We start from the raw sequence: 12,337 nt of genomic DNA, 5'->3' as shown, positions 1-12,337 counted from the left end.
TGCTAGCCTGCATGGTGCACTACAGGTACAAGAAGGTCTGACACCTGTGTTTACTGCTCTGTGTACTACTTTTTTAAAACGTACACATTTTTAGCTATATTTTTTACCATCTATGACCCCCATGACGTCATAAAAGACCTTCTGGTAGAGCTGATCAGGGTCTGCTAGGACCCTGCACCTTTGCTGTGCCAGTGGGCGCCTGACGGTTACGTGATTGCCGGGTTACATAGTGGCAGAAACACATACATTTGTGTGTAATACCCCTTTAACATGGGACGAATGTCGTTTGAACAAGTGCACGAGCGAGTGATGTCACCGCTAGTTGTTTGCACTCGTTCAGAATGTTTAGATCGTTGCTGAGAATCGCTCACTCCTCGTTCAGTGCTTCACATTCCTATGAGCGGGCAGTGCTAAGACGTAATGAGAAGTGAGCGAGCCGTCCATGATTTTTATGCAGGCTAAAACTGAGCGACAAACAAAAAGTGCACAATGGCTTTATGTTTAGACGTAATGATTATCGTGTACTTCCGTTCGTTTAAGCGAATTTTGAGCTACAATTATTACGTGTAAATGGGCCTTAAGAGACACTATTCACTTACTTCACTCATGCTGTTTACTTTATCCAGTAGGGCAATGATTAAACTGTACAGGTTCCCTAGATACAAAACCAGAACCCTGAAGACAAAACACATAGAGTGAATGTATGGAAAACATGCCTCCATTGTGTCAGTTTTGCCTGATTCATGAGTATACATGCTCTTTATTCTTACCTTGCCAACTGGAATCGTAATGTTGTTCTCGGATGATACATTTCTAAGGCAGCTACAAGTTCAAATGCTGACGGAGCAATCATGGTTATGAGGGAAACCACAACGCTCACCTGTAAAGAGATGTACAGCATCCTCATCTGGACATTAATATCATGCACAACATATCTACCTTCATCATTTTGCAGAAGTGTTATTTGTTCTCCATTAAAGGGGTTGTACAATGAGAACAGCCCTTGTCTATATGCTTCATCAGGCATATAAGGCTTCGGCAAATCCAGTCCGTAAGTCTATTAAATGGCCAGCCATTTAGTTGAATAAAATGTTTGGCTGACTACAACTTCTCCTAGTGATCGTTGGGTATCTTATAAGCATAATTCATTTTCAGAAGGAGTTGTCATGGGAAGATTATTCTAAATGATCATCAATATACAGTACATAAAAAAAATCTTATTTGTATAGCGCCAACTTATTCCGCAGCACTTTCAGGTAATTCTTTTATTTATTATCCCCCATCAAGCTGGGTGCTTATTTTACCGGCTGAGTCAACCTCGAGCCGGTTAGCTGAACCATGTGGGGATTGAACCTGCAACGGACTGCATTTCTACTACCGTAACACTCTGCACCACTCTGAGTCAATAAGACTAGAGATTTTAGGTAAAAAAAATTACAAATGAGAACAAACTTACAAGAATAGAAAATGTGCAACAGTTTGAAGGAATGCATGCATAAAACATGGATATTTACTATGATACCCCTAAAAAGCAAGCAAAAACATAGAAACTGACTTTGTCAAACCAAATTGTAGTTGGGTGAACTTTTTATATTTGAAAGAACATAAATGAATCCTGTACGCAATGCTAAACTTTTAGAAGGTGTGTACAACCCAAATAATTACAACAAAGGAATGAAGCAAACTGAAAGAAACCTACCTCATTTTTTTCCCAAAGTGTTAGCTCTATTTTTGTACGTTCCAGTCTTTGTGATCTGTCTACCACAAAGTAGATAATGTAAATGCTGCCAGCCAGTGAAAGCAGAACTAAGATGTTGGCAAGAATCCGAAGACTTATAGTTACTGCCCTGAAAGCAGAACATGGAGTCAGGTAAAAGAGGGTTTCACAGTTACCTGTTACCGATCTTTACAGATACAAAAGTACTTCATCTTAATGAGAAGCTATACAGATGTAGCAAAGTTTAACTTGAGACTTAACATGTTAAGAAGGAGTCAATTTCAATAGCTTTGCAATTGATTTGTTGTGTTAAGCTATAGAGATGAGCGAACACCAAAATGCTCGGGTGTTCGTTATTCGGAACGAACTTCCCGCGATGCTCGAGGGTTCGTTTCGAACAACGAACCCGATTGAAGTCAATGGGCGACCAGAGCATTTTTGTATTTCGCCGATGCTCGCTAAGGTTTTCATGTGTGAAAATCTGGGCAATTCAACAAAGTGATGGGAACGACACAGCAACGGATAGGGCAGGCGAGGGGCTACATGTTGGGCTGCATCTCAAGTTCACAGGTCCCACTATTAAGCCACAATACCGGCAAGAGTGGGCCCCCCCCCCTCCCAACAACTTTTACTTCTGAAAAGCCCTCATTAGCATGGCATACCTTTGCTAAGCACCACACTACCTCCAACAAAGCACAATCACTGCCTGCATGACACTCCACTGACACTTCTCCTGGGTTACATGCTGCCCAACCGCCCCCCCTCCCCCCCACAGCGCACACCAAAGTGTCCCTGGGCAGCCTTCAGCTGCCCTCATGCCACACCACGCTCATGTCTATTTAGAATTGCGTCTGCCATGACGAGGGACCGCAGGCACACACTGCAGAGGTTGGCACGGCTAGGCAGCGACCCTCTTTAAAAGCGGCGGAGCGATAGCCCACAATGCTGTACAGAAGCAATGAGAAATAGAATCCTGTGCCACCGCCATCAGGAGCTGCACACGTGGGCATAGCAATGGGGAACCTATGTGCCACACACTATTCATTCTGTCAAGGTGTCTGCATGCCCCAGTCAGACCGGGCTTTTTAATTCATAGACACAGGCAGGTACAACTCCCTATTGTGAAGTCCCTGTCGACCCACAGCATGGGTGGCTCCCTGGAACCCACCGGCGGTACATAAAAATATCCCATTGCATTGCCCAACACAGCTGAGGTAACGTCAGCTGTAATGCAGGTGGGCTAAAAATTAATTTGATTACACTGTAGGCGAGGGCCCACAAAAATTGCTGTATCAACAGTACTAATGTACATCCCAAAAATTGGCCATGGCCAGCCAAGAGGGCAGGTGAACCCCATTAATCGCTTTGGTTAATGTGGCTTAAGTGGTAACTAGGCCTGGAGGCAGCCCAGTGTAACGAAAAATTGGTTCAAGTTAAAGTTCCAATGCTTTTAAGCGCATTGAAACTTATAAAAATTGTTCAGAAAAATTATTTGAGTGAGCCTTGTGGCCCTAAGAAAAATTGCCCGTTAAGCGTGATTACGTGAGGTTTCAGGAGGAGGAGCAGGAGGAGGAGGAGGAGGAATATTAGACACAGATTGATGAAGCAGAAATGTCCCCGTTTTGGATGGTGAGAGAGAACGTAGCTTCCATCCGCGGGTGCAGCCTACGTATTGCTTACGTATCGCTGCTGTCCGCTGGTGGAGAACAGAAGTCTGGGGAAATCCAGCCTTTGTTCATCTTGATGAGTGTTAGCCTGTCGGCACTGTCGGTTGACAAGCGGCTACGCTTATCTGTGATAATTCCCCCAGCCGCACTAAACACCCTCTCCGACAAGACACTAGCCGCAGGACAAGCAAGCACCTCCAGGGCATACAGCGCTAGTTCAGGCCACGTGTCCAGCTTCGACACCCAGTAGTTGTAGGGGGCAGAGGCGTCACAAAGGATGGTCGTGCGATCCGCTACGTACTCCCTCACCATCCTTTTACAGTGCTCCCGCCGACTCAGCCGTGACTGGGGAGCGGTGACACAGTCTTGGTGGGGAGCCATAAAGCTAGCCAGGCCCTTAAAGACTGTTGCACTGCCTGGGATGTACATGCTGCTCGATCTACGCACATCCCCTGCTACCTTGCCCTCGGTACTGCGCCTTCTGCCACTAGCGCTGTCGGCTGGGAATTTTACCATCAGCTTGTCCGCAAGGGTCCTGTGGTATAGCAACACTCTCGAACCCCTTTCCTCTTCGGGAATCAGAGTGGGCAGGTTCTCCTTATACCGTGGATCGAGCCGTGTGTACACCCAGTAATCCGTAGTGGCCAGAATACGTGCAACGCGAGGGTCACGAGAAAGGCATCCTAACATGAAGTCAGCCATGTGTGCCAGGGTACCTGTACGCAACACATGGCTGTCTTCACTAGGAAGATCACTTTCAGGATCCTCCTCCTCCTCCTCCTCCTCCTCCTCAGGCCATACACGCTGAAAGGATGACAGGCAATCAGCCGGTGTACCGTCAGCAGCGGCCCAAGCTGTCTCTTCCCCCTCCTCCTCATCCTCCTCATGCTCCTCCTCCTCCTCCTGTACGCGCTGAGAAATAGACAGGAGGGTGCCCTGACTATCCAGCGGCATACTGTCTTCCCCCGCCCCCGTTTCCGAGCGCAAAGCAGCTGCCTTTATGGTTTGCAGGGAATTTCTCAAGATGCATAGCAGAGGAATGGTGACGCTAATGATTGTAGCATCGCCGCTCACCACCTGGGTAGACTCCTCAAAATTACCAAGGACATGGCAGATGTCTGCCAACCAGGCCCACTCTTCTGAAAGGAATTGAGGAGGCTGACTCCCACTGCGCCGCCCATGTTGGAGTTGGTATTCGACTATAGCTCTACGTTGTTCATAGAGCCTGGCCAACATGTGGAGCGTAGAGTTCCACCGTGTGGGCACGTCGCACAGCAGTCGGTGCACTGGCAGCTTAAAGTGATGTTGCAGGGTGCGCAGGGTGGCAGCGTCCGTGTGGGACTTGCGGAAATGTGCGCAGAGCCGGCGCGCCTTTACGAGCAGGTCTGACAAGCGTGGGTAGCTTTTCAGAAACCGCTGAACCACCAAATTAAAGACGTGGGCCAGGCATGGCACGTGCGTGAGGCTGCCGAGCTGCAGAGCCGCCACCAGGTTACGGCCGTTGTCACACACGACCATGCCCGGTTGGAGGCTCAGCGGCGCAAGCCAGCGGTCGGTCTGCTGTGTCAGACCCTGCAGCAGTTCGTGGGCCGTGTGCCTCTTATCGCCTAAGCTGAGTAGTTTCAGCACGGCCTGCTGACGCTTGCCCACCGCTGTGCTGCCACACCGCGCGACACCGACTGCTGGCGACATGCTGCTGCTAACACATCTTGATTGTGAGACAGAGGAGGAGGAGGGTGCTTTAGTGGAGGAAGCATACACCTCCGCAGATACCACCACCGAGCTGGGGCCCGCAATTCTGGGGGTGGGTAGGACGTGAGCGGTCCCAGGCTCTGACTCTGTCCCAGCCTCCACTAAATTCACCCAATGTGCCGTCAGGGAGGTGTAGTGGCCCTGCCCGCCTGTGCTTGTCCACGTGTCCGTAGTTAAGTGGACCGTGGCAGTAACCGCGTTGGTGAGGGCGCGTACAATGTTGCGGGAGACGTGGTCGTGCAGGGCTGGGACGGCACATCGGGAAAAGTAGTGGCGACTGGGAACTGAGTAGCGCGGGGCCGCCGCCTCCATGATACTTTTGAAGGACTCCGTTTCCACAACCCTATACGGCAGCATCTCAAGGCTGATGAATTTTGCTATGCGGACGGTTAACGTTTGAGCGTGCGGGTGCGTGGCGGCGTACTTGCGCTTGCGCTCCAACAGTTGCGCAAGCGACGACTGGACGGTGCGCTGAACTACACTGCTGGATGGGGCCGAGGACAGCGGAGGTGAGGGTGTGGGTGCAGGCCAGGAGACGGTAGTGCCTGTGTCCTGAGAGGGGGGTTGCATCTCAGTGGCAGGTTGGGGCACAGGGGGAGAGGCAGGGGTGCAAACCGGAGGCGCTGAACGGCCTTCGTCCCACCTTGCGGGGTGCTTGGCCATCATATGTCTGCGCATGGTGGTGGTGGTGAGGCTGTTGGTGTTGGCTCCCCGGCTGAGCTTTGCGCGACAAAGGTTGCACACCACTGTTCGTCGGTCGTCAGGCGTCTCTGTGAAAAACTGCCAGACCTTAGAGCACCTCGGCCTCTGCAGGGTGGCATGGCGCGAGGGGGCGCTTTGGGAAACACTTGGTGGATTATTCGGTCTGGCCCTGCCTCTACCCCTGGCCACCGCACTGCCTCTTGCAACCTGCCCTGCTGATGCCCTTGACTCCCCCTCTGAAGACCTGTCCTCCTGAGTAAGCGTTGCACACCAGGTGGGGTCAGTCACCTCATCGTCCTGCTGCTCTTCCTCCGAATCCTCTGTGCGCTGCTCCCTCGGACTTACTGCCCTTACTACTACCTCACTGCAAGACAACTGTGTCTGATCGTCATCGTCCTCCTCACCCACAGAAAGTTGTTGAGACAGTTGGCGGAAGTCCCCAGCCTCTTCCCCCGGACCCCGGGAACTTTCGAATGGTTGGGCATCAGTGACGATAAACTCCTCTGGTGGGAGAGGAACCGCTGCTGCCCAATCTAAGCAGGGGCCCGAGAACAGTTCCTGGGAGTGTTCCCGCTCCTGAGCAGGTGTTATTGTAGTGGAGTGAGGAGGCTGGGAGGAAGGAGGAGCAGCAGACAGAGGATTCGGATTGGCAGCAGTGGACGGCGCAGAACTGCGGGTAGACGATAGGTTGCTCGAAGCACTGCCATCCAGGACAGGACCTGCTCACACTGCTCATCTTCTAATAACCGTCTCCCGCGTGGACCCATTAATTGGGCGATGAATGTGGGGACGCCAGAAACGTGCCTCTCTCCTAATCGCGCAGCAGTCGGCTGCGACACACCTGGATCAGAAGCTTGGCCTGTGCCCACACCCTGACTTGGCCCTCCGTGTCCTCGGCCGCGTCCACGTCCTCTAGGCCTACCCCTACCCCTCAGCATGCTGTATTACCAGTGATTTGATTTCACAGGCAGGAAATAAATTGGCGCAAGACTGCAGGCCAAATATAATTTTTTCCCTTTTTTGAAAACGAAAGGCCCCACTGCCTCTAGTGAATGAATAATCTAAGTTTAATAACTGTGCTGTTTTCCTGCTAATGTGTCACAGAACGTGAGGGTAGCAGAGTTATTAACTGTGGCAGAGCAGGTATTTTTTTTCCCAATTAAGGAAAGCAAATGGCGAAGCCAGGAGTAAAACGTAGCTGGGTGCGTATGATTTTTACAGGTTGCAGACGCAGCCGACACGTGTCCACCGGCGTTAGGACGGACAGAGGCAGGACAAATAGAATTATTTTCACTTGTTTTACAAGCAAAAGGCAGCACTGCGTATATTCTATGAACATGAGAAGTTTAATAACTGTGCTGTGTCCCTGCTTATGTGTCACAGAACGTGAGGGTAGCAGAGTTATTAACTGTGGCAGAGCAGGTATTTTTTTTCCCAATTAAGGAAAGCAAATGGCGAAGCCAGGAGTAAAACGTAGCTGGGTGCGTATGATTTTTACAGGTTGCACACGCAGCCGACACGTGTCCACCGGCGTTAGGACGGACAGAGGCAGGACAAATAGAAATATTTTGACTTGTTTTACAAGCAAAAGGCAGCACTGCGTATATTCTATGAATAATAACTGTGTTGTGGCCCTGCCTATACAATTCTTTCCCTGCAGTATCAATGGAGGGTGGAATGCTCTGCAGAGGCGATTTTGAGAAGCAAAAAAAATGCAGCACAGCTAACAGCAGCCTGGACAGTACTGCACACGGATAAATATGGCCCTAGAAAGGACCGTTGAGGTTCTTGAAGGCTACACTCACTCCTAACACTCTCCCTGCCTATGCAGCACTTCTGTCCCTAATGCCAGGTGCAACGCTCTGCAGAGCCGATTTTGAGAAGAAAAAAAATGGCACTGCTAACAGCAGCCAACACACAGCTATCAGTGGCCCTTATAAGGACCTTTGGGGGGTCTTGAAGCCTACACTAACCACCAATTCTTTCCCTACAGCAGCTCCGGTACAAACAGCACTGTCCCTCATCTAACTCACACGGCATCTGAGCCGAACCACGGGAGGGGCCGACTTTTATGTTCGGGTGACACCTGATCTTCCCAGCCACTCACAGCAGGGGGGTGGTATAGGGCTTGAACGTCACAGGGGGAAGTTGTAATGCCTTCCCTGTCTTTCAATTGGCCAAAAAAAGCGCGCTAACGTCTCAGGGAAGGAAGTGAAAGTAACCAGAACACCGCATGGTGTTCGTTACGAATAACGAACATCCCGAACACCCTAATATTCGCACGAATATCAAGCTCGGAAGAACACGTTCGCTCATCTCTATTAAGCTAATAATAGCTTTTCGAATGCTTTAGGCATCATGTCTACGGGCAGGTTGGATTCCACATGCGGGACCCCGCAGCGGAATCCGACCCTCCCCGCGGCGACAGCACATACCTGTCTGGGTCTTCTTTTTTCTGTACTGCAGATGTGTGTGGAAGTGCCCGCCGGCACACGTGCACAGTGCAGTTGTTTTTTTTTAACTCCTGCTTTCCCGCAGGATCTGTGGCCCATCTGCAGTGTCAGCTGCGGACGGGCCCCAGATCAGATGGCTTTCATTGACTTCGATGGAAGCCATCCGTGTGGGAATCGCACTGAATTGGAGCATGCTGTGATTTGTTTTCAGGACCAAATGATTCGCAAAACAAATCTACATGCTTTAGTTCAGGGTCGGATGCTCATGCTTCCCTATGGGCGGTTTGAATTGCGGATTCCGCAAAACAAATCCACCCGTGGACATTTAGCCTAAAATGGGTTTTCTAGGGAAATACTATTGATGACCTATCCTCAGGATAGGTCATCAATACTTGGTGTGGTTCACTGCTCAGAACTCCAGTTAATCAGCTGATTGGACGCATTCTGTCAGCATTGCTACACACAGGGGACCAGAGCGGAAGCTGATATTCTGAACCATGTGTAGTGGCCAGCGCTTGTAATTACAGGCCCAGCTCTCATTTTAACCAGTGGGAGCTGGTCCTGACAGTGGGCACCCAATCAGCTGATCAGCTAGGGTCCCGAGTCATGGATCCAAGCCAATCAACTATTGATGACCTATCCTGTGGTAAAGTATAAGATCTTAAGTTTATATATTAAATAAATAAAATAAATCTTGTTATTTGTATAGCACCAACTTATTCCTCAGTGCTTTCAGATAATTTAATTATAACCCACCACCAAGCTGGGTATTCATTTTACCAACCTCAGAAGGATGGAAGGCTGAGTCAACCTTGAACCGACTACCTGAACCACGCGGGCATTGAACTTGCAACCTTCAGGTCATAAGCAAGAGCTTAGACTGCATTTCTGCTGACTTAGCACTGTACCACTTTCTTGTATGTTGGTGAAATGAAATATATTTTCTTATCCACTGAGCTAGTCCTAATAAATAAATGTATGTTTACATTTTTAGAGTACACATAGAATTATTTTACATTATCTGATATTGTGCTTATCACAAGCTATAGTTTGTATGCAGCAAAATAATACAGTATTTCCCAAAATTTTAATGCTAAAGTAGAGACTTGGCAATATACTTACAAATTCTTGCTTTTTCGCCTTTCCTGCTCTTCTAATATTGCCTCCTTTGTGAAAAGAAAGAATATAAAGCAAATGAATGACCTCATTTCTCCATACATCTGGTGTCCAGGAAAGATAATATTACCACCAGTGTCATTACAGACTACCTTGTCTCCTAGATTAGTGTTTTTCAATTCCAGTCCTCACGACCCCTCCAACAGGTCAAGTTTTCAGGACTTCCTCAGTATTGCATAAGTGATGTAATTATTGTCAGTGCCTTAGAAATTGCCACAGGTGTTTTCCCTATAGGATATACTTAGATCATGACTAGAGATGAGCGAACGTACTCGTCCGAGCTTGATGCTCGGGCGAATATTAGGGTGTTCGGGATGTTCGTTATTCGTAACGAACACCACACGATGTTCGGATGTTCGTCTATATGCGCTCAATGGGGCCGGCGGCAGCAGCGCCAACCCCATTGAGAACATATAGAAGACAAATCCTTCTTCTCTGCCACAGCTGTAACAGCTGTGACAGAGAAGAACGATGTTTGCCCATTGAATTCAATGGAACCGGCAATACAGCCGACTCCACTGAATGCAATGGGCTGCCGGCGATCGCGGGATGAATTGTCGGAAAGGGGTTAAATATATAAGCCCTTTCCTGCAATTCATCCAGAAATGTGTAAAAATAAAAAATATATATATACTCACCTGGTGCCGACAGACGGAGTTCAGCGCGGCAGGCTGCAGTTCTCCTGAACTGCTCTGAACAGCTGTGAGTAGTATTCAGCAGCCGGGGATTTAAAATCCCCGCCTGCTGAATAAGATGCCTCTGAATGGTCACAGCCTGACCAATCAGAGGCCAGCCCTCACTCACACCTATTCATGAATTCATGAATGGGTGAGTGAGGGCTGCCTCTGATTGGCTCAGGGGCAGCTCCCCTGCCCCTGAGCCAATCAGAGGCAGCCCTCACTCACCCATTCATGAATTCATGAATGGGTGTGAGTGAGGGCTGGCCTCTGATTGGTCAGGCTGTGACCATTCAGAGGCATCTTATTCAGCAGGCGGGGATTTTAAATCCCCGGCTGCTGAATACTACTAACAGCTGTTCAGAGCAGTTCAGGAGAACTGCAGCCTGCCGCGCTGAACTCCGTCTGTCGGCACCAGGTGAGTATATATATATTTTTTATTTTTACACATTTCTGGATGAATTGCAGGAAAGGGCTTATATAGTTAACCCCTTTCCGACAATTCATCCCGCGATCGCCGGCAGCCCATTGCATTCAGTGGAGTCGGCTGTATTGACGGCTCCATTGAATTCAATGGGCTAACATCGTTCTTCTCTGCCACAGCTGTTACAGCTGTGGCAGAGGAGAACTTGCTGTGTCGTTCCCATCATTTTCTTGAATTGCCAAGATTTTCACACATGAAAACCTTAGCGAGCATCGGCGAAATACAAAAATGTTCCGGTCGCCCATTGACTTCAATGGGGTTCGTTATTCGAAACGAACACCCGAACATCGCGGGAAGTTCGTTTCGAATAACGCGAACCCGAACATTTTGGTGTTCGCTCATCTTTAATCATGACCTGTTGAGTAACTTGAGGACTGGAGTTGAAAAACACTGTCCTAGGGAATATTTTTTAAAATCTTAATAATTACAGAAGTTAAAAACCCATGCACGTGTTGATGGCATGTACAGATGTAGCAGTGCCATCCTTAAAAGATGATGTGCTACATCTGTAGTGCAGATCACCCAGTGTCTTTAAGCTATATTACGCTAATTGCATAGTGAGGCCCCTTCCATTGACTTTGAATAGCGGCCACAATTAGCATAGATGCGCCAAGTTGCAGCTTGGCGCAACTCATAAACTAAGTAGTGTACTAACGCAGCATACATTAGTGCTACTACATCTGTATGATTCATGGTCATTCTTAACAAAGCGTTATGAAGTTCTTGAAATTTGAGATGAAGGTCTCACTCTAATGCTATTGACTATGGCAGCAGTTTTGCTTTCAGCAGCTTCCGGATTCCCAATGAGATAATCCCATGCACAGAAGATTCTCCAGCAGAATGTGTAGTTTTCATCTGATGCACTCGCCAAGCTCAGCCTTGAATTCTTTGCCATTCTAAAAGGTTCATAAAAGGTCATTTTTAATGCAGTTATTTAAAAATCAAAATAAACTGTAATTTGTAGCAAACGATCATACAGGGTTTACCAGATAAGACTAGTGAATGGATTTTATGATGCATATTATTTATACTACTGGTCAACAGCTTTAGAACACCTCAACTTTTCCAGTTATTTCTTACACTCTTCAACTCCAGCAAATAATGTGAAATGATTCAAAGATTCAAAAGTAAGTTAAAACATAAAAATATTATAAAATTTTAACCTGAAATGCAACAATCGTCTGAATTCATGATTTTAACCAAAGGGCTTTTTTCAGAGAACACATCAAGGACAGCGGCTCTGAAGCACAGAAAGCAAATTATGGTTTGAAATTAGATGCCAATTATTCCTACAGGTGTTTCAACTTTTGTAGATTACTTTAAAACCCTTTGATGTTTATACCCAGTGTTGGAACAAACTACATTACAACATCTTCTAAGGAAGGATTTGAATAGTTTTGCTCTTTAGGACAGAGCGTATTCCTATCATAATGGCAAGAAAAAGGTAATTAACCAAAAAAGACAGACAGTCATAAACCTTAGAAATGTAGGTGTCCTACAGAGAAATTGCCAAGAAAGCCAAGGTGTCAGTCAGTTCTGTTCCTTATACCATCGAAAGGCACTTCAACACTAGAGAAAACTCTGACAGGAAGAGGTCTAGCAGACTAATGGCTACTACAAAATCGGATGACAAATTTTTGAGAGTCAATAGTTTGCGTGATTGGAGCCTCCCAACACAAAATCTTCAGAAGTTTCATGCAGCAAAAGAT

At 47.8% G+C, this 12,337-nt stretch overlaps 1 protein-coding gene across 1 annotated transcript in view; it reads right to left on the bottom strand.

Annotated features, from left to right (window-relative positions):
• TMC3 (transmembrane channel like 3) overlaps positions 1 to 12,337 on the bottom strand; it is a 105,510-nt gene that overhangs the window by 47,167 nt on the left and 46,006 nt on the right. Inside the window, exons 6-10 of the mRNA XM_066589369.1 lie at positions 11,377 to 11,524; positions 9,414 to 9,457; positions 1,700 to 1,847; positions 771 to 880; positions 600 to 675 (exon numbers count right to left, since the gene is read on the bottom strand). Of these exons, the coding sequence (XP_066445466.1) occupies positions 600 to 675; positions 771 to 880; positions 1,700 to 1,847; positions 9,414 to 9,457; positions 11,377 to 11,524 (526 nt within the window). The remainder of the gene's footprint in view (positions 1 to 599; positions 676 to 770; positions 881 to 1,699; positions 1,848 to 9,413; positions 9,458 to 11,376; positions 11,525 to 12,337) is intronic.

This window comes from Eleutherodactylus coqui, chromosome 2 (genome assembly GCF_035609145.1).
Source record: "Eleutherodactylus coqui strain aEleCoq1 chromosome 2, aEleCoq1.hap1, whole genome shotgun sequence".
In the NCBI taxonomy this organism is placed as follows: Eukaryota; Metazoa; Chordata; class Amphibia; order Anura; family Eleutherodactylidae; genus Eleutherodactylus; species Eleutherodactylus coqui.
The sequence above is the reverse complement of the archived record's forward strand: the minus strand, read 5'-3'. Positions and strand labels throughout refer to the sequence as shown.